Here is a 26,504-nt window from a genome sequence, read left to right on the forward strand (position 1 = left end):
TCAAAGAACAATCAAGACATTTATTACAATCACAGCATAGTAGCTTCTTTGTGCAAGGTAAGCAAAATTCAGTGCATGTATATTTTTGACAAGTCCGTCTGACACTATTCACACTGATTACCACGTCTCCGTAAGGACAGTTCTTCAAGTAAGGATACTAGGTACGGGCATCCTTGGCATGTACTACCTCTGGTGAGCTTACACAAGCTTTGAGAGACTGAAGGGTTCGGGTGGAGTACATCTACTTTACTCAGCACTACCACAGCCTCATGCACCCCATCATTTACTGTCTCTCACATGATGAAGCAAGGATTTCTTAAAGCTGACTCAACTTCCTCAAACTTTACCACAGTTACAAAAACTTGCCATGATTTAGAGTTCACAGAAGCAGAGGCATAGAGACCAAATAAAGCTTTCTGACCATTCATCTCAAAATAATCTCTGCTCTATGACAGCTATATCTGAAGGCTTTCCTGGCAGGGGTGCTAATGCATGCTACTTTATTTTCCAGGTCTGACTGGAAATGAGACTGAATGAGAAACAAAAAAATTAGAACTACTACTCTCCATTTAATGTGATGCTACACAAAAAGTGACAATAGTTCCTCAAGCAGAAATGCACACCAAAGCTATAGCCACAAAAACATGTATTACTGTTCAGGCAATAGTCCAGTGTAAAAAGGAAGTCAATGGCTGTCTGCAGCTAAGTCTACAGGGTTGACTCAAACCTTCCAATTAATATTTTTAATTCTTGCCTACATTTCATTTCCCTTTTGGGATGCTCACCTCAGTGCGCTTGCCTTTGCATACGCTGACAATCATATGCCAAAGTGACAAGGAGCCACACAAGGCAATCCTTCAGTCTCATTTACATGCTATATACTCTAAAAGGACCAAACATTCAGCTTTATAAGGCACTTGGTGTTAGAGGGTTCAAACTCCACTAAAAATCAGAGTTCAGGCTACATGCAGTCATTGCAGAACCCGCTGTACTAAAGATGAACATGTGCTGAGGGAAGCCACAAAAATGATGATTGCTCAGATTATAATAACGCTATCATGGTTATACCCTTTTTAATGCATTTTTTTTTCATTTACTATAAATGTTACTAGGTATTTATTACTAGTATGGCAGAAAGAGCTCACAGGTTGTGCAGCAGGGGTCAGCAATGCATAAATCCCCAGGATGATACTCTCCTTAAAAAAAGGAGATGTCATTAAATAACCCTCCTCAAAGAGTTGTTAGGAGAATTATGCGGTTTAATCTCTTTTTCCTCTGAGGCCAAAGTCTGATGACACAATAAATCCAGCTTTGGGGCTCACGGTATCAGAAAAAAAATACCCTGTGGTGCCCTGACCCAAAGCAATGATCTGCTGCAAATTTATTTATAAATGTATCAACAGCATAAGGCCTCTGGCAGCTCCAATTTGCTCAAAAAAATCTGACTGGTTAGCTTTGTAACATTAGGCTTTATGCTGGAAAAGTTATTACTTCTTTCTCTCCATGCACACACAGCCAGTATAAAGAGTGTTGGGAAAAAAAAAAATCATTAGCACATCCTATGGCTAGTTTGTCATAAACAGAGGCAAACACTCACCTCTGGTCCACATCAGATGTGTATGACTGGGTTATCGAGCAACACACAAGTCTAGTGGAATGACAGCCCAAGTCAATCAATCACATACTAATATATACTGCAAGAAATTAAACCCCTACCGAGAACAGGGCCACCCTCAAATTAAGCCACAGGTTGCTCAAGGCCTTGCCCAGACCATTTCCGAGTATTTCCAAGGTCAGAGATTCCACAACTTCTCTAGACCCTGTCCCAGAGTCTGGCCTTCCCTTACACACAAAAAATAATTTAAAAAATCCTAGTATTTCATTGGTATTTCCCTTGTTGCAACTTGTGTACATTACAAAAGATCAGCACGGCCCATTGCACAAGTCACAGGATACTTCTGAGCTTCCTCTGCTGCAGAGCAGCTGTTCAAAATGCAGGTTAAAGATCCAGACATGTTTTTGAGATTGTATCATCCAAGAACATACAAGAGGTTCTTCAGTGCAAAGTGTCAGGGCTGTTGAAGGGAAAGGATGGAAGTTCCTTTGAGCAGTCATCAAGTCTGTGGCTGGCTATGAGCATAGCATTAGTACAGTGGCTTTTGGTGATAGGAACTGCAAAGACCAACACCTTTCCTGAGAGTGACAGAAAAGAATTAAGACCTCTGCTCAGGAAAGAAGCAGCTGAGTACACTTGATATGAAAGAAAGTACTTCTGACTCACAGTTCCAAATGAGAAACTGACTTGCAAAACCTCAACTATTTCTACTTATCAAAGGAAGACATCTGAAATTAATTAGGGATAAAGAAAACCTGACCCTCTAACAACTTTCTTCAAGCATGAATGCAGATAAATTAGGATCTTATTTAGAATATAAACATTTGTTTACATATCTAATGCTGTGCACATTAAAAAGATACCATTATTAAAATACCCAAGCAGCTTCCATTATACCACTCACTAAGTCTGTTTCATTCCTATATCTGAGATATTATACTCAAAAATCCTACAAGTACTGAAAGCAGATTAAATACTGTAATTTTAAGAGGCCACAAAAAACATATGTGATAGGAAACACAGGATACTTCTTTAAAAATAGTTTTTAATAAAAATGGAAATAATGATTTTGATAACAACTAATGAAAACTAGTGCTTAAAATTAACCATGTTTAGTGTGCTTTACCTGACCCTCCAACAATGCTGCACAGGATTTACTTTTGAAGCAGGAATACAGATACTCAACAGGTTGCCTGCATCACTAAACCATCTTAAATTTGAATTAGAAATAGCATTCGTATTTCGTATCTGAGGACGAAAACCAACAAGAGGTACTAGATGCAGTCATTTCTGGTTTACCAGAAAGATGAGCACACACAAGCAGAAATTAGGTGTTGGCTTCCATTTCAAACAAGCAAGGCTGTTGCTAATCAGCAAGAATTTATGTCTTACTGAAAGGCTTTTGAAATTTACTTTGAAGAAAAACTCTTGGAACACGCAAGTCTTCTTTCCTGTTCACAGTTTCTCGCTGCACATATTCATTGACCACTTGCTCATATCCCTCAGCCTTGAAAAGCTGAGACAAGAACTCTGGAAGAGAATTTAAAAAATAAGATTAAATATTACGTTTAAGCTATTTTTAAAACACTAGTCAGCATTTATGTAAGCATATATTCTTATGTGTTACGGCATGAAAATCACACAGGCCTTCAGATTTCACGCTGTTCTATGCAGGCAGACTGCTGAATAAAAATCAATACAGATCTCCTTTAGAAACATCAACCTAAGCAAAACAGCTTGCAAAACTGGGGCTTAAGCTAGTCACTCAGTTTAGTTTCTGACACTTGCCACATCTCACATTTTTATTGAGCCTTGTCATTCTCCTTGTGACTGACTCCAGTGTGTTTTCACTTTGTGCAGCTGACCTTCGCTAGCTGAATACATCACTTATTTCAAATGTAATCCAGCCTTGTAGATGCATCTCTGCTTGAGGAAGAATACCACATCCCACCTTACCAGACAATCACATGCCATTGCTCAACAGAAAAAATAGAAAAAATGGCAAAGCAGATATGGTGGTACCAAACTTCCACTAAGTCAAACTGAAAGTATTTTCCATAAACAAAAGAATCTCACTCAAAGCACATCTCTCTCAGGGAATGCAGAAGGACCTCACCAACAGGGTGACATGTGCAGCAGAGAGAGGGCTGCTGATGCTACTGACTTGTCGTGTTAATTAAAAATTCCATTTACTCATGGGGTAATTTCACAATAAATTTAAGCCATTCTAAACTTGTGCCACTTGATAGACAACAAAGCCATGCCATTTTTCCAGTGTTCAGGGGGATCAGCTTGATGAAATGGCAGATCATGTGGGTACAAGAACCTCAGCACTAGGAGAGATGGTGTGCTGAAGAAGGAAGATGAGACCACTTGCTTCCTGAGGGATGGTGGTAGTGGAGGCTTATAGCAACTTAAACCCATCATGAAGCCACATGCACTGTTTGTAAACACAGTATGTTCACTTAAAATGGGGGACCCACATCAATGAAATGTAAATAAACGGCACTTAATTGTGGACTTACTGAAATCTCATTGTGAGGAAGTTGCACATATTTCATAACACAAAATTACAACCACGCATTCATCCACAAATTTAATAGTATTTCAAACAGTGGAATACTGGATTTTTTTTCCCATGGAAGAAGCTCAGTGCTGTTATGTGAAGCTAGACATAAATAAGCATCATTCAAATAACCCCATGCAGCAATTATTTGGTGTACCAGTGTAGTGCTAAACAAATGAAAAATAGGACAGGTTGCAAACTGTGTGGAAATGATGGGAGTCGTGTTTCTAGTAACAAAAGAATTCTGAAGCATTAAGCATTATTTATTTCAAAATTAGTGAGATGAATGAGACCATAATGATTAAAAATGGGAGCAAAGGTGATCCATGAGGCAGTCACAGACGAGCCCAAAGCAAAACAATTGCTAACACGAGCAATATAAGATAAATTCTCTCTTTTATCCTTCCTTCCTCTTCCTCCTCCCTACCTCAGTTCTTCCCCCAAAGCAAACGTGCATACTAGCAAGGAATTTCTCATTTGGAAACAAATCTAACACACAATTAAAATGGGATTTAAAATTCCACAGCTAGGTCAGTCTCTTATTTGTACCCTTTAGCATCCATTCTCTTTGTAAGAGCTAATTGTTTAAACAGAACTAAAAACCACTCAATAAATAACAGTTCTAGAAACGCTTCAATGAAGCTGTAGCACAGCCTGCCTTATCTTAGATTTCATCATTGTCCTATAAAGAATAGAGAAAGCTCAGACAAGATTAATGGTTTTTATATATCAGAAGCAATTAGGTAATACATTATGTTATAAAATATGAATAACATTTACTTGGCTCCAAATCAGTCTCTTCAGTGGCTGCATTTTGCTTTAGACTAAGAACAAAGAGCCCCACAGAAATAAACACACAGCTCTTATTACACAATGCCCTATAATTGATAAGGGGAAGTAATGGTTTACTAAAGTTTAACATGAGGAACTGGGAGTTAGGAGACAAGCTATAATCCCAACTCACCGTGAAAGTCTAAGCAAATTCCTTAATATTTCTGTGCTTTAATTTCCTCACCAGTAAACTGTAATAATTAGCCTCCTTCCTAAAGCGTTATGAGCACTAAAAACTGTTTAAATACTGTATCTCATGGCAATGCTTTTTGCATCATCTTTACTAAAAATCAGAAGACAGAGTGACCACAGTTAGTCAGTGCTATCTCAGCAGGACCTGTGCACAAGCTTCGCAGCGCTGTCCCCATGGTTCTGCTTTAGAAGTCATTGACTTCATCAGCAGACCTCATCTTGCACCCCAGGAATAAAAGAACGATGCCAAGCAACTGCTTAGTTGCTTCATGAAGACGATCGATTATTTTACTGAACGTTGGTCTTTTTCCCTTAGATAACAAAGCTGAATGAAATTCAGGAAATTCAGAAACTGCTGCTCTTGGCACATTATAGAACACACAAGCAGCTTGTAAACAAGAAAATGCTCCAAAAAGTTCTGCCAGTCTAAATAACCTCTTCCTCCCAAAAAGGATGGCAAATGAAGCACATCATGATTTAACAGTTCGTCTGTGTAAAACAAAACTTCCATGGGCATGTTGGCAATTCCCCAAAGCAAGTTTAAACAGAAGATTCACAGAAAAGAAAGCACTCTACAGTATGCCTTACCTTGAGTAAAAAAATATGATCTTGTCCCATCTTGCCTCACATAAAAGTTTTCTCCAAGTTTGCTGCCAGACTTAAACCTGAGCATTGCATGATCATACAGTCCATAGTCTCTGAACAAGACACACTTGCCTGGTTTTAATACCTGTCACACAATACATATATGCTTTAACAAGGGAAATTGATTTAGCCATGTATATATATATATTTATTTGTATACACATATAACTAAGAGAAGGTATCCTAACACATTCAAAAGAGAAATTATATTTTTTTATATATATATATATAAATAAAATTCATTCCCTGTGGAATCAAAACGTTGCATATAACCTGGATTGTCCACTCTTAAAAATGCTTCCCCAAAAACAGTAGACCACAACTAGTTTCAAGATACCTGTTTGGGTGCTGATCAGCTAAATAAGCTTTCTGCAACACTCTTCAAATACAGAGTAAAGAAGAAAATACACAGTTTAACAATAAAAATTAAGTTCTAACAGGGTATTTTCTTTGTGGGTAGTATACAGTCTAGCACCTAATTTTGCTCCTGTCCCTGCATAGGACATCCCAAAATTCACACCATATCTCTGAGGGCGTTGTCCAAGTGCTTCTTGAATAGCATGAGGCTTGGTGCTCTGACTGACTCCCTGGGGAGCCTGTTCCAGTGCTCCACCACCCTCTAGGTGAAGAACCTTTTCCTAATGTCCAACCTAAACCTCCCCTGGCACGTCTTCCTGCCATTCCCTCAGGCCCTGTCACTGGTCACCAGGGAGGACAGATCAGTCTCTAGATGAATGTTGATCTCTGAACACCCTGCTTCTAAATCACCACAGACCAAGTGTGTTTAATAATAACAATAACATCCTAACTGCAAGTCACTGTATCTTCCAGAAGTCAGTTTTGGTTCACTGTCATTCACACCTTACCAACACAGACATTTCTGCAATCCATGAACATTACTTGCAACATACAAACTAGGAGCCCCAGTCCCAGGTTCAGAATATCTTTTTGTTATGTTGATGGCATGCATTAGGCCAAAATTCAAACTACTTCACAATATCAAGAGAGAAAAAAAAAACTTTGTAAAACATATTTTAGTCCCTTATACCAGGTGAACTAACTAAATACATCCATGGAATATAGTGGTAAAGATCACCATTACAGGAGGGGTTATTATTTTCTCAGAAAAAAATTGTACTTTAAAGCTAAAAAGAAGGAATCTACTTTAAAGGCTGCAAAATCAGCTGGTTATACCTTGTAAATATTCTTCAAGACAAGACGCATTTTGTCAGGATGAATGGCAGAAAGCACAAATATAAGCGTGACGACATCCACAGAATCTGCTGGTATATTTTCTAGAAGATCATCTTTGGTAAGATCACACTGGAATACTTTACATCTTTCAGTACTGTATAAGGCATTTTTCTAGGGAATGAAAAGAATATACTTTCACTGAAAATTTGTTATTGCAAAAAAAGTAAAAAACTTGTGAAACTAATCAGTAGAATGACATGGTGGCAAAAGAACATTAACTTCCAGCAAGTGACTAATGCAACCAGAAATCCTTTGCTGCATACTACGATAGTGAAACTACGGCTACTAGAATAGTCTGTTCTCAGGAATTTGAGAAGGAATGTGCATTAAGACAGTTCAGAAAACATACCATTTCTGTTTTACCACTGCTTCTACTCTTTAAAAATACAGAAGTATTATTAAAAGAAATTCTGTACTACAAGGTGATCAAAGTACAGCTCTTGAGCTACAAGTAGGCTGTGAACGGTTTTGGTTCATGTCACATAACCTGCAGCTGGGCTGTTCTAGCCCACAGTTTCGCTGCATAAAAGGAAACCTGGTCTTGGCAAGAAAGAAGTTCAGCAAGAGCTCTGGAAGCAGATACCACAAAACCATCCAAAACCCAGGGTGTACACTCAGCCCAGCCTCATCTTGCAGTGCAGCTGTGGCACCCCAGGGAGCTGCCATCCTCTCCTGTTTGCCACATGTATTTCTTCCCATCTTTCCCATGAGACATGCAGTATGTGTCTCGTGGTTCTTAGTCACAAACATCCCACAAGAGAATGCTTTCAAATAACAGATATATAGAAATTCACCTGTGATGATAAACTTAATAAACCAGGAGACTTTTAAAGCCCAAAGCCTCCACTAACCTTGCTGGAAGACTTAACTTTTGACTGCACTACTACTACTTACCTATGAATACGTATAAACATACCTATTTCTAATCAGGCTACAAATTTCCTTAACAATAACTTTCATAGCCCTGTTTTCAAGATTCTCCTTGGGACTCCCTCTGCCCCACAAATATCAAGGGCAAGCTTCCATCCCAAACAAATTTTGCTTGTACTGCACAGTCAGCAGAGACACAGTAGTGCTCCCCAAAACCACAGTCTTCACAAACCATTCAAGTAATATACACATATTACCATAATGCTAGTTTGATGCTGAAAAACTAGGTCTTGAGCAATGATTCAGCTTCTTGCATAGGAGCTCCACTGAAACAGATCAGTCCCCATTTTTCAGCAAAAGCTATTCTACCCTCCTTACAAAAAGGCAGGCGAGAGAAGTCTGTCATTCCAGTCATTTGTCATTTCAGAAGATTCTAAAGACACTCTAAAAGAAGTTCCAAATATCACACCAACCTTCACATACTCAACAGCTCTAGGAGAGAAATCACAGGCATATGCAAAAATATTCAGATCATCTTCTAAGAGTGGAAACAAGCAGTTCCCAACCCCACAGCCTGCTTCCAGAATGGTCAGTTTCTGATCTGCAAACTGGGGAAGAAGAAATCCAAGATAAAGCATTTTTGTTTTTCTCATTATATGAGCAGATACACTGTTCAATCAGTATTTTAAAAGCTATAATCAATTTTAATTACCATTGATTTAAAAACCAAAGTAGCCATCTATTGGATAATTTGGCACTACAAAACAGAAATCTTGACTTCTGCAATATTACAAATCTTTTTAAAATATATTAATGTTTCTTTAGCCATCTACCCCTTAAGTAATCAACAGATTGTTGTACCATTTCTGTCCTGTCTTTCGTTCAGCTATAATGAACAACAGATGCATCTGGCTATTCCCCTTAACGATGTTTTGCCATTAGCCTGTAATTCTGAATGCTCTTCTTCAAAGGAGTGTTCTGAAGGGCACCAACTTGCATCTGAAAACGTCACATCACAGAAAGACAAGTTGTCTAGGACACAAAATAAATATTCCAGATTTCGTTCTTAGTATCCAGTATGGGTCAATTATAAACTGAAACTGAACTGACGCATCTGATTCTGAGGAGGTATCTTTTTTATATTAAAAGAAACTACACAGGGCACTTCAAACTTAACATGTGACAGCTCCTACACTAATGGCTTTGTTATAGGTATTATTAAATTATTTGGAAACAATCAATCCCACCTTTTACAGAGGAATTGTATGGATCTCACCTCCCGGCATGCTTTTAACTCTTGAAACTCTCTGGTTGTCCAATGTCTGTCTTTGAAGAAGTTGGTGCTGTTTCTTTTGTAAAATAGATCCCAGTTCTTCTGCGCCTCTTTCTCCAGTTTTAATTGTTTGAACTCAGATACCAAAACTTGATCTTTTGCTAGTCTCTCAGCTTCTTCTGGGCTAAGGATTCTTGCACTATGGCCTCTTTTTTGGAAAGCACCATCTTCGGTAGATGTTGTTATTATATTTAAGCAATCGGCTGATGAGTCTTCTTGGAACATCCTAGATTCTTTGACACAGCTGTGAATGCCAAAGAACCAAGGGTGATCTTTTTTCTTTATCGTATGTTTCCATCACTTAACTTGGGTAAAATAACCAAGGACCTAGAAGCGGAAGAAAAAAAATGATAGAGAGTTACAGTATGCACTTACTAAGATTTTATGGTGATCTGTCCTACCTGATGGACTGCCAGTTTTCTCTTAATTTTAGAAATCCTCCACCCAAACTAACAACTGCATATGACATCACACTGATGTCAAAGTTAAAGACAATACTTAACAGAGTCTGCTAGTCTTCCCTCTGCATCCTAGGAAGCTACCTAAAAAGAGAAAGATGGTGCAGCTCTAAGCTTATTTTAACTAAAACTGACTTTAAAAGGAAAGCAAGGGCTTTGTTTCTTGTTAACCCCCGTTAGGACACCTCAGAAAAATCGTATCTGAAAAACAGGTGACATTTAAAAGCCCCATTAAAGTTGATGAGAGAAATTGTATTTATGTTAGCATTTTTCTTTCCTGCTCTCACCTCTATGAGAAGACACCAGCGAAAACATCAGCATTTATAACACCACATCACTCAAACAAGAGCAAAACCAGTACTGTGGCCAAAATACCCACAGCCGGCCTGTGTCACCATTCCTTCCACTGCCTCCTCCTGAAGATCTGGGCCAGTTTTAACAATCACAATTGCTTTTACTTTAAGAAGTTAACAGAAATAGAGAAATGAAGAGAGAGTTCTGCATAGGCTGTGATGGGATCCAAATCTTTTCCCTGATGTTAAACCAGTTCTGATCTCTGCCTTGCCACAAACATCCAGATCCTGGAAGATGGCATGTGTGAATTAAATCCTGCACGGCTCAGCAACTCCCAGGGAAGCCCAGGCAGCCAAAACGTGCCACTTGTACGCCACCGCCCAGAACTGGGCGTCAGTGTCATTCCACTAAAATGGAAATGAGAAAAACCCAACAATGCCCACCCTAAATCAAAAAAAGAGTTGTATTTCATTTACATATTTTATGTTACGTGATACAAACACAAACATAAAATATAAATGTGTGCAAATGAAATATAGAACTGTCAAAATTTTGTCCCATTTCACGGGAGACAGATGACACACTCTTTTTCCTTCACAAACAGAAAAGGTTACAGAGAAGAGGCTCCCTTGAAAGAAAGTCTCCTCAAGAAGAGCATATCCTCAAAAAGCTCAATCAGCAAAATTTCTACTATGTGTCTGGCATACTACAAAAAGACCAACGTTTATATTTCTCCACCGGAAAAGCCGGAACAAAAGCAAAAAAAAATAAATAAATAAAAAAAAAAAAAAAATCCAAGCTAGCTCTTCCACTGGCCCGTCTGCGCTCAGAAAACTCTGTGGTAGGAAGGTAGCACGATGGCGACCACGGTTTTAACAGCCAACGTTTCGGGTAAAGAGCCTTTTAAAAGGTGTTGAATCCAGCCCTAAGACCGCAAACAGACAATACCTCTGTGCAAGCCCCCGGTCCCCCACAGGGAAACGGGCTTCCCGCCAAGAACTGCTCCCACAGCGGGGCCCGGGCCGCCGCGCTCAGCACCCCGGCAGGGAAGGAAGGAAGGCAGGCCCTGCCCTCCCGAGGGCGGGGAGCGCCGGGCTCCCACCTCTCCGCAGAGGGACGCCCCGGACCCGCGGCCCCTCGGCGGGGACAGCAGCCCTTGCTCGGCCCAGTGCTCCCGCCTCGCCTCGCCGTGCCTCGTCCCGCCGCTGCCGCCGGCCCCGGAGCAGTTTCCCGGCTGCACTCGGCCCCCGGAAGGGCGCCGGGCGGCAGCGCACGGAGGAGAGGAAGGGACCGGCTGAGCCGGGAGGGGAGGGGACGGGACGGGATCGGGGCCATGAACGGCTCGGCGAACTCGCTGCTGGACAAGGAGGAGCACCCGCTGCAGCTGGGCGAGAGCTTCGAGCGGCGGCCGAAGGCCTCCTTCCACACCATCCGCTGTGAGCGCCACCCCCTCTCCCTCCTGGCGGGGTCCCGCCGCGGCCGCCTCTTCTTCCCTCCGGCTCCCCGCGTCCCGTCCCCCTGCCGCCTGCACCGGCGGCGTTTCTCCTTCAGCCGCACCCACCCCTTCTGCCGGCGAGCCTCTTTTCCTCCGACCGCTTCCCGCCGGGTGGCCCCGCGGCGGGGGACACTACCTCCCCGGCGCCCCGCCATCCCGACCGAGGTTTCCTCCCGGGGTCCTGCCGCCGCTTCTTACTCGTGAAGCGCCGTCCCTCCCCTCTGGGCCGCCACGACGAACCCTTCCTGTCGCCCTGGCCGCCCCTGCTCCTCACCGCCTCCTTCGTGCCGCCGCCCCGGGGGCTTCGTCCCCACGCAGCGCCCGTCTCCCCCCTGTCCCCGTCCCCTCTCAGCGCACACCTTCCCTCCCACGAGTGTTTTCCCCACAGAGATGTCCATCCCCGTTGGGCAACGTGAGGGGAGGTGGATGCCGCTCTTAGGGAGGAGGTTTGAGGGACACAGGCCGGCGACTGCGAACGGCTTATGAAGTTTTTTCATGAAACGTGCGTGAATGCCTTAGGAGCGCAGAGTGATCCCCTCCGCGAGGGGGTGGCTTGACATTTTATTTTATTTTATTTTTTTACTGCAGTTTGCAGGACAGGTCACCGCAGGCCCCGGCCTGGCCTGGCGGGAGTGCCAGGCGGCTGCTCGGCAGCCCAGGCGCCCGCAGTTTGATTTTTAACTGGTTATTTTTGCAATGAGGCAACCTGTATTCCAGCAGCTTCGTCCCTGGCTCTACCAGCTCCAGCCAGTTGTAATAGGTCACTTCCCAGGAAAGCGAGCAGAAATGGCTCAAACTCATAAAGTACTGCCTAATCAGTGTAAGATAAAATCTGAGGTAGGGTCTCAAGCAATAATGAAGTTTTTGAAGACTTGGAAGAATATGTGGGGGTTTTTATAAAGACAGCAGATATCCAGCTGCTCCATTCTAGCATTGGGTGCACTTAATTTCATTTTGGAAGAGGAGCTCACTGTGTCCCTGTATTTGAATACTGTGGGCAAGAAATTGCTTTTTCATCCATTAAATGAGAAGTAAATCACCAACAGTAAATGACAGTAATACTAAACTTTGGTTTCAGTAGCTTTGTATTAGGGTTGGGAATTTATACAGTTAACAGTAGGATCCGAGGCCCAGTTTCATGGCCCGTATTCCTACACTATGAGTAAGTAATTTCAGTGATACTAGCCACCCGAGTGCAACTTCAAAGAACAGCTTTCTAGATTGAGCTGTTACTCAAGCAGATGGTCAATGATTGAGGCAAAGCTATTTTGCTCAATAGTAAACTCTGTCTAGTGGGATAACAAATTTTGTGTTTCATCCCTCTGGTTATACGTAATTCCACCACGTTGAAAAATACTATATGGTATGTTTGGTACATTTAACTGTTTATACATAACACTGAACAGTTCTATCCAGCACTAACATACTAGTAAATTTCCGTTTATAACCCAGAATTTTAAAATAGCCCAACTATCAAATGGATGAGGTTGTTGTCTGATAGTGTATGAATTAAACCCAAGCCATATCCAGATAGAAGCATATTGGATTTCTAGAATTAAAAATGCTTCAATAATAAATTTCTTAAGAGATTGCAAAGCCAAAGCTCTTCAGACTGCAACTGGAAGAATGGAGTTTTATTTCAAAAGAGCTTTCTGTGTGCTGTGTTTTCCATCTGTGACTTTCAAGCGAGATCTGTTTGTTTCCTGGTTATAAATTCTTTTCTAACTGTTGATCTGGAATGATTTATCTGGGATTCAAGCATTATATTGTTCCTGTAATCCTCTTCACACAAACTACAATAAGAGGATTTTGTAGGCTAAATTTGTTTCGGCCTTCTGAAAATACTTCATTCCTTTCCATAATGTTTATGAAATACTGTAATGAAAAACTGGATTATCCCTGGAAAACACATCTTAAAAATATTTAACATTTTGAAGGACTGTGGTTACATTTGGAGGGACATATGTGCACTCCATCTACAGCAAGATTAGCCAAGCACATACACCTGATAAGCTAACCAAATGAAAACAATTTGTTGGGTGTTTGTTTAAAGTAACTGTGTTTTGCTGATACCTAAGAAATAAGTGTGTTAGTGATATTTCTTTTAATTTAGTGACTGCGCTGTGGAAACTCTTGATCCCTTTTTGGCAAAGACGCTAGTGCTTGTACAGCTGGTTTGTTTTATTTAGCTATATTTTTATTTAGCAAGCTTGCACATAAAGTAGGTGGGAAACAATAGCTAGAAATAGATTGCTCAGATGAAAATGAAGGGTATGATTTGGTCTGGCAGTTAAGGCATGAGGATTAAGTCAAGTGTGCCTCATTCTGCTTGTTGTCCTGTCAAAGTAAAACTCAATTAGACATTAATGTCCTTTTAATGAGAATTTATTACAAGATGGGGTTTGGGGTTTTTTTTCTGCAAATGTGCTTTTCATCATGGAATTATATTTTAAATTTGTTCGGAGATATTAATTTCTCAACTAATGCAGTAATTAAAAGCCTTCATTGTGAATATGATTGCACCTATCCAGAGATGCTAGAATTGAATGGAGGGTTATTTTAAAAACAAAGAAAACAAAACAATTTAAGATCTGTCTGATCTTATTTCACTTTGTCTAAATCCTCTGTCAAACTATTACAGGTTCTGATAGGGGTTTTTTCTGGTTTTTATGGCTCATCAGCATGACAGAATAGTGAAGGGAAAATACTTTTAAGTTAAAACGTTCTTACTTCAGATAAATACGCTAAGCAGAAGTGCCTTGTTTGGGAGACAAAGCATTCTATACAATGCAGCAAAAATACTTAAAACTAGAGTTCGTTTAAAGCCATGTTTTACCTTAGTCATACTTTCTATCCACAGTGGCTTTGGACTAGCACGGAGCCTGCTGAATTAAGATCAGCACCTCTTTTTTTCCTCAGAAGCGAGATCTGAGGTCTCCTCTACACCTGTGGAGGTACTGTGGAGGCAAGATGGCTCTTAAATAGCCAGAAGTATCACTAAGGCTAAATGAGTTAATGTCACTAAATTAATCTTTGTCACAGAGAAAGTCCTCAGGTTTGGAATTGTCAGGAGCCACACAGAGCCCTGGGTCTTGAAGTTGATACTCTTTTGAGATGCATGGTACAGTTGTATGCTTGCCTGCAAAATTAAGTGTCACTCAAAGCTGGGGGGTTGGAGAAGTCTGCTTTTGGTCTTCAAACACAAGGTCTAGAACCTTATTTCCTTTTTAAAAAGGAAGTTCAGAATCTGGTACCTTTATATGACTGGGGTGCTGAGCATAGGCGTATTGTACTGGTGTATTATTCCACCCCTCCTGTAAACACTAGTGTGTTTTAGCATTCCCTATAATCACAGTAAATGTGCAGTCACTCTCTGCAGGGCAGGGTGACACTTCTGAAGACTCTAAGAAACGTAATCACAATTATTTTCCTCTTTAGATGATTTTAAGCCAGCATCAATTGATACATCTTGTGAGGGGGACCTCCAAGTGGGTAAAGGAGATGACGTAACAATCACTTTGCCACATATTCCAGTAAGTTTGTTATGTATGTGTCCTTGTTTACTCTCCAGCAAATTTGCAATGTAGTCACAGTCTAATGTAAACATTATTTTCACTTCCATCTTTGTTAATACAAGTGGGTTCAATATTTGAGCAGCCAGGCTTGTGGCGTGTTACCTTAGGAAAGGACTGTACAGTTGAATCTTTGTAAAAGGTTATATTTGTGTGGTTGCAGTCTGTTCTTTGCTTTTGATTCCTTCCTTCCTACTCTTCCTTGAATAACCAGAAGACTTTTACTGTTAGCTGAAGCTCTATACCTCATTTCCATCCATTTTTTAGTGCTCAGGCTTGATGAAGAAAGGCAGGGTAATTTGGGCTTTAGTCAAGGTTTGATGTTCAGAAGCCACAGGTAGCCTCTAAGCATATTTTTCCCATTACTAAAACATGTAAAAATAGCACAGAGGGTTCCCTGCCTTTAGCTTTATCAGTGGAAGTGAGGGGGGCAGTTCTGGTGAGCAGCAATGAAGTGGTTTCCCATGCAGTTCCTCCTCAAATTATGCCATAAAGATCTACTGTGTGAGGATGATGGTCAAACAGCAATAAAACAAGTGATCAAACTCTTTATAGGTGCAGCTGTTTTGTAATTGAAGGTTCAGCGGTTTCCTTACAAAACAAAAGAAAGTGCTTACATACTGGGACTGGATTTGTTTGTTAGCTGAAGTTAATGCTATGTGTCAAGCCAATAAACCAGAATTCACAGACATTGATGGGTTTGGTGGTTGCAGGGGGGTCCAGTCAGTTTGGAAGTCGTGTGTCAGATCCTTTTGGTGTTGTTTATTCTAGCATGTTGGTGTTCTTAATTGGTAGGTGATGGCACTGTGGTAATTCTCACTGAATGAGGCTTTGGCCTGCTTCCCCCACTCCTGTTTTTTTTATATGGCTTTGGTCACCTTTACTGCTGCAGGAAGTTGCATACTGGTTTTTGTCTATAAAAATTATGAGCATGGTAGTGCTATTTGAGAGCAGGTAACAATATGATTAGTAGCAGTGGCATTCATCTTGGATGGCGTGGCAGTAGCGTTGTTCATTCATATTTTTTGTTGAACAACATCACTTGTCCCTTGAACCTCTATACTGATGAGTTTAACTTCATTGTCTTCCCATGAGTATGAACAGTTTTAAGCTTATAGTATGCTTCAGAGGCTTGGACAGCTAGCTGCACTGAATGCAGCCACTGTGCATATGCAGTTCAAAGGCAGAGCTGGGAAACCCTGGGCATACTGGAAAAGAGTGAGAAGTTTTGAGATTGTTTCATCCTGACAAGATTTGCTGAATTTCTTGGATCCTGTTGCCCAACAACTGGGTAGGACTCAGATTCTAAGTTGTTTTTTGAAATTGCCTGGTCTCTGAGGACGTCTGAGAATTTGTTCAGTGCAGATACTTTGGTGTCCCTGCTGTTTGGATAAATTGAAGTACTACCTCTACGTGTGGATTTAGTGGCTTTAATATTTGATAAACAGTCTTGGGTTGGGGAAGTGAAGAATTTCTGTTTGTTAAAAAGCCCTCACGCATGAAAACAAACCTATTAAATGTCATCTGTTTCACCAAACCTCCTTCATCTATCCTGTAAACAGCAAAATCTGTAAGCCAGTGTTATTTAGGTATTAACATAAAACCTAAATATTTAATTTTAAATTGAAGGGTGGGATTGTTAATTTGCTTAAGCAGGGTTCCATTTCTGCTTATTGTTTTAGCCACAGTCACAGTCTTTGCTGAGTTAGGAGACTTCTGGACAGCAGAATGATAACCAAGAAACTTTGATCAATTTTCCTTAAATTTGCACATTTTAAGTTTCCTGACTTAGCTGTCAACAGTGAGCAGGATTTGACTTTCAGCTTGCTTTTTATTCTTTTAAATGTTGCTTTCCTCTCTTAAATGTGGGAATGATAAAAACATAACATGCCTTTGAAGACTAGACTTTCTTGAGACATCTTTTCTGAATCATACCTGTATCTCTTACTGTATCTTTGTTGGGATTTCAGATTTTTCACCCTTGCTGTACCAAAGCCATTTTAAATTCAAATGTATTCTATTTATTAGCAATATGGAGACTAGGAATTACATTCTGAGAACTTAAAATATGATTGTTCATTTTTGCTACTCGGAACAAAGTGTAGAAGAGTGTGTTTTTTCTTTTTGTCCCTGATTTTGGTTGCTTTTGTACGGCATGTGCAAAGGTGCACAAGAGTAAACTTTTTTTTAAAAAAATTATTTTATACAGTAGCTATGCGTTACAGAGAAGTCTGAGAAGGTTTCATAGCTGAGAACATATCTCTGTATATCCCCTTCGAGTAACATGTCCTTTTTTGATACGGCCAGGTATATGTCCATGCTGCTGTGTGCAGATAGACCGTAGATTCTGCCTCCTGTAAACGCAAAACCAGGTGTATGAGCCAGCCTGTGCATGGACGCAGTACAGCTGAGCATAATTGCAGCAGTATCAGTTAGCCAGTGTGCACCACCACAGGAGTTTGTCTTTATTGCTTTTCAGTCTAAGCCATTAGACTTTTATGGCTCTATGCAGCATTGTGTGGACTTTGTGGAAGGCATCAAAATACCCCATTTGCTTTTGAGAAGACATCTCGCTATAATTGCATGGCATCTACATGCTAATCTGACTTTGAAGAAGGCAGCTGTTCTTACATAGTTTGCGACAGTTGCTTGTAATCCGCTATGAAAATACTGCCTTTTTCATATATACACACATTAAATACAAAGCAGTTTACATTATTTTTCAATTGATCACATATTTCTTTAGGCAACAGTTCTGCTACACAAATAATTAGAACTTTATTTCTTATCCAAACCCAAGATTTCCAGAGCAGAAATGTCAAGAAGATTTCTGAGACTTGTCAGGGGTAGCTATGCAAATTTAGTTACGTTACCATTTTGGGAATGAGAACTGTAAATAATGGCGACCATGGAGAGGATGTTTTGTCACTGCAGAGACACTTAAAATGATGAAAGGCATAATATTGCTATGAGGAAACGTCTGATCTACTGCATATAACTGTATTTTTCCCTTTTCATGAATGAACATTTTCTGTAGGAACTAAATATTAACTGCTTAGCCTTTTGGTCAGAACAATACATACGTTCATTTCTTGTAGTGTTTATAAACTTTTGGGTAAGGGAATATGACCAAACAAATGTGTGCTGTTTCTTTGATACAGGGCTCAACTCCACCAATGACTGTGTTTAAAGGAAATAAAAGGCCATATCAGAAGGACTGTGTGCTTATTATCAATCATGACACTGGGGAATATATGCTGGAAAAACTCAGTAGCAGCATTCAAGTCAAGAAAACAAGGTAAAGCTGGGGACAGGGCAGTTGATAGGATTAATTCTTGCTGAAGTTTGTTCCTCATACTGTCTTTTGAACCAGAACTCAGTTTTCTTTTATTTTGTAGTGATGTTTAATTACTAAGCCTTATGGGCTTTACATGGCGAATTATCTTGCCTAAAAATGCAGATAGGGTTGTGAATCCAAGTAAAGAATTTGTAAATTCTCTACTGCTGAAAGGACATAATTATAGTTTGCAATGAAACACCTCTAATGAGTTGAAGCTTTGGAAGCTGGCTGAGGGATGGGATGTGTTTCGGTAATCTCTAGTTAGCTGAAAAAGACCATGGAAGTATTAGGCTGTCAAGAGGATTGTTGGACTTTCTAGGTTTGTTCCCTGCAGCTTCCTGTGGGAGTCATGATGCTTTAATAATACACTCGTAGGGAACAAGAAAGATTCATCCCTGTATTGGATCAGTGACATATAAAGTGGAACACAAGTCTAAAGCCTCTAGCAGCGGGGGGAACTGTAGAAATAATGGTTACGAGGTTTTTGCCTAGAAGAATTGCTGAGGCCAGAAATCCTCTCTGACCCAGAATTTTTACTTCACTGCACAAATGCTACAAAGTGTGCAGCTGGAATGTTTTTAGTAGTCTTGCTGCTCTGCAAGTATTTGAAGTTTCTGGATCATGTTCTTTCAGCATCACTGGACCACAGGTTATCGAGATCTAGAGAGAAAGGAGTTATTCAAGTGCCTCATGAAGAAGCAGGTCTTAAATAATTTTACAAGTTTTACATTAAAAAAAACTCAAACAAAAAATGCAAAACCAACACTTCATTGCAGCGTAGAACTTTTAGCTGCTAAAACTGCTAGAAATGTGGTTTGCAGCTCATCAGCAGTTGGCTGGAAGTTTGCCAAGAACACCTTGAGTTCAAGGTAAATGGACTGTAATACTCTGCTGAATCACTGATGTGAAAACTCATCCATGTGGCATTCGTCTTGTCCAGTGGATATGAGCACGTCATAGATGAGATTTGAATTTCCTATTTAAGTTCTGCTGGACTTTGTCCAGATGAAGCTTAAGTCAGAAAGGAGCAAAAAGGGCAGGAGAGCTTGGGTTCAGTGAGGTGTTTGGAGCCACTCAGTTTTGGCTCTGGTGGGGTGAAAAATATTTCAACTTTTCTCAAGCAGAGGCAGGGAGTGAAAAACAGGGGATCCCTGTTTTGAGGAATAGTGCTTTGAAAAGTCATTCAGTTTTCTAGATCAGAAGTGTCCTTTTTTTTTTTTGATGGGTACTTTGATCTTTAACAGCCTATTGACACTCTGTGAGCGCAGAGTTTTTAGTGTTAACATCCTGATGACGCTCAAGGAGTGGGGGGAGGTAATTGCACTTATTCTACATAAAACCTTTTATAGTTCCAAGAGCATAATTAATACTGGAAACAGTCTTGCCTTTACCTTTCACTTGATACAGTGAGTGTATTCCCAAATCCTCACTTCTATTGTAAATGACTGTGTAAGCCACGTTAATGCAGTATCTAACAGCTGCATTTCAGTAATGAATGAAGAGGTGGTTCTGTGCTTAATTTTTGAGGTTGCATCTACAATTCAATGAGACACGGAGATACCTGAGTTAGTGCTAAACGCGCTAGATACCAGAGGTGGTTTAGGTGAAGTCCCAGGAAGATGTGCATGGGCTAGTTTAACTTGTTTCTCAGTGGGATTAGCTCACAGGAACAAAGTGTCATACTGCTGAGCTGGGACTGTCCTAAAATCAAAACTGAGCACTAATATCACATAAGCTGCTTCTGTGCTACTTAAAGCCATACCCACAAGGGCTTTGGTGTATGCAATAAATACACTGCACACTTTAACCTCATTATGGTGTACCATAGAGGGACCTGAATTATTATTTTGGTTTGGGGTTTTTTTTCTTCCAAGGATAGTGACTGTCCTACAGTCTCAGTCACATCGTTGATTCAGTAAAAGGAAGAAATACCTGATTTGAATGGAACATCTGGGTATAGCGCTATTCTGGAGACTATTTCCCACTAAGGAAATGGCTTAAACTATTTCTAAGAGATAATAGCAAATGAATGAAAAAAAGGAATTAAATGCTTGCATGCTGTGTTTAGCAGTAAGAATGATTGCTCTAGTGGAGTTGACCTCTAAGAGAGTTCAGCTTGAGATGATTTAATTGCAAGTGAGAAAACTGTTTCTTTTGCTGTGATTGTTTTAAGCAGGATTTTGTTACAAGTGGATTTGTTTTATCAAGTAGTTACTTTAAATTACTATGATTGCTTATTCTTTCTAAAATTACAAATATTAATTGCTAAATTAAAGCCTGCATTGTTCTTCAAGTAGAGAATTTGGCACCACTGAACCACATCTGGATTTGAAAATACATTTTGTAAGGGTGTTGCAGTGTAGTTGTATATGCTCATTTGTTATTGAAAGCAAGTGTTGCATTCAGAAAGCTTTAATTCACTGTTTATAAAACAAAGTGGACATCTGTACAGAAGGAAGTCACAGGTGATGCATTAGTACAAGGATATTGAAAAAGCTGAACATAGTTGCACAGTACCACTGGATGTCTCTGGTTGTTTTTTCAGAGCAGAGGGTAGCAGTAAGATCCAAGCCCGAATAGAACAACAGTCTGCCCGAGCATCACAGCCTCCATCACAGTTCAGAGCCCCAACCAAGCCAGCAATTGGACCTAAAACTTCTCCTTTGAAAGATAATCCTTCGCCTGAGCCTCAGCTGGATGACATTAAGAGAGGTAAAGAAGGGTTTGTAGTTTCTGGAGTTTTGGTTCGTTTTGTCTGTCTTCTTTATAATACAAACTATGACTGTGCAATTTATAAAAACATTAGAACGTTCAGGGATTAAAAGATAGTACTTGGCAGCTGGTTTGTCATCTTTATAACTTGTTTTGAGGCATCTTAGTGAATTATTTATTCTCCTCTGCCAGCGTAGATATTTATACTGCAGTCTTCTCTGGCATGAGAGAACTTCCTCTTTCTGGATAGTTTTCTCTCTTCCAAACTATTTCTCTGATCTGAAAAGAGGGCAAAATAAGCATGAATTCAGAAACCTGTAGCTGAGTGCTAGACGAGTTGAATGGGTGTCTTAGGCAACGACAACAACAACAACAAAAGCTAATGGTCCAAGATCTAGTTATGCAATCAAGTAACTTGGACGAAAGTTATTCCTGCACTGAGTAAGGTTGGAGCCATTTGCCAGTGGGATGGAAGGGCTGGGTGGCTGTGTTCCCATCACAAGACCTGGAGCTTGTGCCGTGCCAGATAGTGCTAGTAGGGGAGGGAAGAGAGAGTGAACAACCCTGCAGCTTCCCCTTTACCACAGTCACTCCCCTGCAGCTTTGCTTACATCTGCCATGTCGTTGCTATACTTCTGTTGAAGTATTTTGAAAGGGTGACTGGCTCAACTCAGTCTTCTCCTCTAGCAACACTTTGTCTCAGTGTTTTGCGGTGGGCAGGGTGCGCTTTCTTCGCCCATGTCCTTCCTTTCATGCTTGTGTGATATCTGGTTTTGCTGTGGATAACACAGTCAGAATGAGGAAGACTTTAAATTTTTATTTGGTTCTCTTGTGTTTCTTGTCTGGCACCAGATGCAATTATTTTATTTTAAAGTTGTTCTTTCTGTCTGGTATTTTTTTTTTCTGGGTCTCTTTTTCCTTCCCTTTTTTTCTCTGTTCCATATAGCTATTTTTGCCTGTAGACTTAGCCTGTGCTAATTGTCCAGACTATGTTAATTACTTAGCAAGGTCTTTTTTCAGTTCATGGTAATCACTAGGTGACATTTTTACTGCTAAGCTCTCTGTGTGTTTGCATACGTGCTGACTGGTCTCACTCTTCCGCAGCAGTAGTATTTTCAATACCTGGACGCTGGTCAGCAGACACAATCAACGTCTGAGAGTCTGTTAGCTACAGTTCCCTTAGCTGCATTGCCATTTTTATTTTCTGTGTAATAGGTAAGGAGAAAGAAAACAGGTGATATATCAATTTAAAAATTGAATCAGTTGTAAATTTTAAGTGTCTTTTCTTGTAGTGTGTTTTAAGTTACTTAACCATTGGGGCATTCTTTTCTATATATACAGCAATTTGTAAAGGTCCCACTACAGTAAAATAATTACATTTGTCTGGCGTGACATCAATTCTACAAAGACCATTTTCTAGTGGTCTAAAATATAAGTCACATTGTTTAGAACTGTCCTAGTAATTTTTTTGCACCTGATCATCTTTTACTGGAAAGTACCTCCAAGTAAATAACCTGTAGAGTTTCCAAAATCAAGTAAAAGAACACCTGACTTGTGCTAAAAATAGGACTTTAAGTTGGTGTTTTGTAGGGAGAGTCATTCACGGCCCAAAAAAAGTGTGCAAATACATGGGCAGGTAGGTTTTTTGCTTACAGTATAACTTTTTTCCAGCACTGATTATCTAGAGTGTCAGCATTACTAAACCATTTACATTATAGAACCTACCTGGGAAAGGTAGAATTAAAATGGCACCATTCTACAACAAAAATAATGAATAAAACTTAACTGTAAAAGCTATGAGGTAGTCTTCAGTCCTGTTATCTTCCCTTAATGTGTCTTTTTATTAAAAAAGACTTGTAAGTTCTGGAGAGACTGTGTTCCTTCCATTCAAGCAGCAGCTTTCCTTTTGGGTGAAGTACCTCCTTTGTACAAAAGAAAGATAAACATAAAGCTGAAATTCTGTGTTTCTTTCTTGAACGAACATAGCACAGAATTTACAATCCCCAGAGGAGGTGGTTGAAAGGGTCTCTGGCATTATGACACTCTCTTGCTCCTGGTATGCCCTACTTAAGGGTGTGGTAAGGCACACAGCCTTTGTGATCTTTAACAGTAGTTATAAGGTAACCTCAGTGCAGGTTTCTGCTTCCCACCCTCAGCTGTGCATTCCCATAGCTCCCCTTAGAGATGAGCTGGGAAATGAACTTTCAGGTAGGTCTGTCCCATTACACAGCTGTCCTAACAACAGTGCCTGAGGGCAGAGTCAGAGCATGTGGGAGTTGAACCAGTCCTTTCCTTCATGCAGAGAGGCCTTTGGGAGGCTGTGTCTAGGGTCCTGCACCAGAGGAATCTTTTTCCCCTGAAAGCTTTTTGTATTGTCCTCCTGCCTGAAGGGAGCAAAAGAGAGGGTAAGAGCTTCTTCTTCTGAATACTTGGTTACATCTGATAACATTTCATTAAGCGGTGAGCATTTGCACAGATATACCACAATACGGCCATTTATGTGCATGAAATAATCAGCATTTATCAGACATATTTGACCACAACAAAAATGTTTTCAATAACACTGACATAATTACAGCATGCCGTACTTGAAAAAAAACCACAGGAACATATTTCTGGTTTGGAGGCTGTAAACTCAGTGCTTAAAAATCTGAGCAGAACTTGTTTACCTAAAGTGCCATTTTAGTGTGTAAGGATTATGCTATGGCACTGTGCTTGTCTCTCAAGAAGATCTCAATCCAATGTTTTGCACTTCAGTGTAAAATACTGCCTCTTCTAGCTGCCATCTGCGCGTGCTCAAAATGCTGGTATCAAGCTGATTTCTCTCCACCTTGCATACCATTACTAACAGTAAGCATTCTGCTATAGGCATATAACCTTATCCTTGCTAAAGCTGAATGACTTTATTTCCAGAAGTCCTTGGTATTCTTGCAGCCCAAGGTTAGGGCTTTAGCTTAAAATTCTGCATAGCCTCTTGGAATTGAGAGGAGTAAATACCCTTAGACATGATTTTGGAAAGAAATTAGGATATTTGATACTGAATATATACAGAAGACAGCCCTGTTGACAAAGACTGTTCTGTTTGTATAATGATTTCTGACCTTGATTTTTTTTAATCTAAAATCTGCATTGACTGCCAGTGTAAAACAGTAAGCAGTTTTGTTTTCTTGAAAGAAAGCCTACAGTTGTAACATGAAATGTACAAAAGTTAAGGTTCCCCTAGCAATGTCAGCCTATTCAGATGATGTAGACTCAATTACGGCAAGTGGTCAAAACTGTACTCTGTGGAAAGCTTTTTTTAAAAGTAACTGCTGCATGTCCTAACTCTTGTCATCTTTTAAACCTTAAAGGTGCATCAACATGAGGTGTTTGATCTTATGGCGCAAAAAGATCTGGGAAAGGTCTGACTCTTTCGTTGTTCAGCTTGGTATAAATGTACACATACACACAACTCTCTTAATTGGAGGCAACGTAAGGAAATGTTTAACTGAGGCTTCAGTACTTAAAACTGCACTAAACATAATGGACTGATAGGAAAATGCAAAATTGGACGATTTTAAAGCAGATGTGTTTTTCCTACAAGGCTTTGGTGTCATCATTGGCTTAGCCACCATCTTTGACAGTGTGACGCAAGAGGGTTTTGAATAGACTTCCTAGTGGTCCTGCTGGAGTTGTGCCTGACAGACTTTTAGCGATGCAGCAGCCGCCATAACAGTAGTGAAAACTTACTCTTTTCTCAGCTGCGCAGATGAGATGTTTAGAATTCTGGGCTCAAGGGATTAAGAGACAAGAGAGACCTAAGGGGAAGCTGACAAGCTGTGAGGCAAAAGTTGACTAAAGGATAGGCTCAGACCAAGTTTCCATCAGTGACCACTGTCACTGATAGCACCCTTAACTTCCCAGTCCTTGAAGCTTGTGATATTGGCACTGTTTTGCTTTTCCTGCCTGTACTCAGCGTAGTGGGCCTTACCACTTCTTCCAAGGCATTCTCCCTTACCCTCCTCATAATCAAGCCTGTTTTATGGGCTCTTAGTTTTCTGCTTCCCCAGCAGAAAGCCCTCACTTTTCAATCTGACAGTAATCTCTAATTCTGTTTAAAATTAGCCAGGCTGATCTTCCTTTCCCATTTGTCAGGCTGCATCACTTCCTTCCTTCAGTTATCTCCTCGCCTACTATATCGAGTTAAAATTTCTTATTTAGATTTTTTTTTCCCCTAGTTCTCTGGAGTGCATTTCTTGTTGCGTCTTCTCCCTTTCAGTGCCAATGCCTCTTAGATTGCTTCACCTTCTTCACGCTGTTTTATATGCTGCTTTCTGGGCTGCTGTGTTCTTTTCAGCCCATGTGCCACCAGTCCTCCGTTTCAGCCAGACACTCTCTAGTTCTGTAAGCATACATGTATAATTCTGGGACACTTGTCCTTTTATTAGACTTGTTTATTCTTTTTGCAATATGGACTGTGGTCTATGGGTGATGGTGCTACCTACAATCCAGGATATTCTAACAATGTATTATTTTCATCACTGTAGCTTACCACTAACAGCTCCATTACTAGAAGTATGTGGAAATTTTACATCATTAAGCTAGGGAGAAAAATAAATCTGGCCATTTTAAAGGGGAAGTACCCTTATTCCTGTTTACCTTTCCTTTAGCTTTTCCCTTATGAATTTCTTAGCCTTGAACACAGGAAACATTTACAATTTCAAATCCTCAACATGGGTAGGCTCAGAACAGTGACTTACAAACGCTCATTTGACCATGTATCATACTCCAGGCGTGAGTGGATTTTTAAAGCCTGCAAGACATGTTGGGAGGGAATAAGGGAGAAGATATTACAGTATAAAGTAATATCTTCTGTTGCCCTGATCGTATATTCTTCCTCCCTCTTCCAATGGTCTCTTATGCTGTGTCTTCAAGATGAAAGAGTAAGTTTTACCTAGCATACTAATAAAGTACAGAGAACACAGGTGGTCTAGTCAGGGATCTGGATTTAGGAAGTAAGTTGGAGGAATACCACCACTGTCCTTAAATACCCAGCTGGAGTTAGTCTTATGGTTGTTCTCTTTCAATATGTCTTTCTTGCCTCTGATTCAATATAACTAGCATTTGAAATTGAGCTCTGAACTTTGAAATTGAAAAATAGCAGTTTTTAAAACAGCAAAAGAAAACTGATTTCTCAAACCAGTACATGCTGAGCTAGAGGAACTCTCTCCAGCAAACAATGTGGAGGCTGAAAACATAGCTGTTACTCTGTAGTGTTAAGCAGCCTAAGGAAAATGGGTCTTATTAAAAAAGGGAAGAGTTCCAGTTTCTCAGACTTACTCCTGCAG

General features: G+C 40.2%; 2 protein-coding genes across 8 annotated transcripts in view; one reads left to right on the top strand and one right to left on the bottom strand.

The window, feature by feature from the left end:
• On the bottom strand, positions 1–11,776 carry METTL6 (methyltransferase 6, tRNA N3-cytidine). Of its 7 annotated transcripts, none has more exons than XM_064444153.1 (6): positions 11,752–11,776; positions 9,250–9,550; positions 8,447–8,581; positions 7,044–7,214; positions 5,793–5,934; positions 1–3,145 (listed from the first exon to the last, which is right to left on the bottom strand). In XM_064444153.1, exons 2-6 carry the CDS (start codon positions 9,529–9,531, stop codon positions 2,997–2,999), a joined length of 879 nt encoding a protein of 292 aa, XP_064300223.1. In that variant the 5' UTR covers positions 9,532–9,550; positions 11,752–11,776; the 3' UTR covers positions 1–2,996. The 7 variants fall into 7 exon arrangements, with proteins under 7 accessions (XP_064300223.1, XP_064300221.1, XP_064300217.1 ...); XM_064444151.1 differs by having other exon boundaries at positions 9,250–9,633; positions 11,752–11,770; XM_064444147.1 differs by lacking the exon at positions 11,752–11,776 and adding an exon at positions 11,620–11,745.
• Positions 11,225–26,504, top strand: part of EAF1 (ELL associated factor 1) — a 22,405-nt gene continuing 7,125 nt past the window's right edge. Inside the window, exons 1-4 of the mRNA XM_064444155.1 lie at positions 11,225–11,494; positions 14,992–15,086; positions 18,287–18,423; positions 21,011–21,177. Of these exons, the coding sequence (XP_064300225.1) occupies positions 11,392–11,494; positions 14,992–15,086; positions 18,287–18,423; positions 21,011–21,177 (502 nt within the window). The 5' untranslated portion in view covers positions 11,225–11,391. The remainder of the gene's footprint in view (positions 11,495–14,991; positions 15,087–18,286; positions 18,424–21,010; positions 21,178–26,504) is intronic.

The sequence above is a fragment of the Phalacrocorax carbo genome, chromosome 2, assembly GCF_963921805.1.
Source record: "Phalacrocorax carbo chromosome 2, bPhaCar2.1, whole genome shotgun sequence".
Lineage (NCBI taxonomy): Eukaryota > Metazoa > Chordata > Aves > Suliformes > Phalacrocoracidae > Phalacrocorax > Phalacrocorax carbo.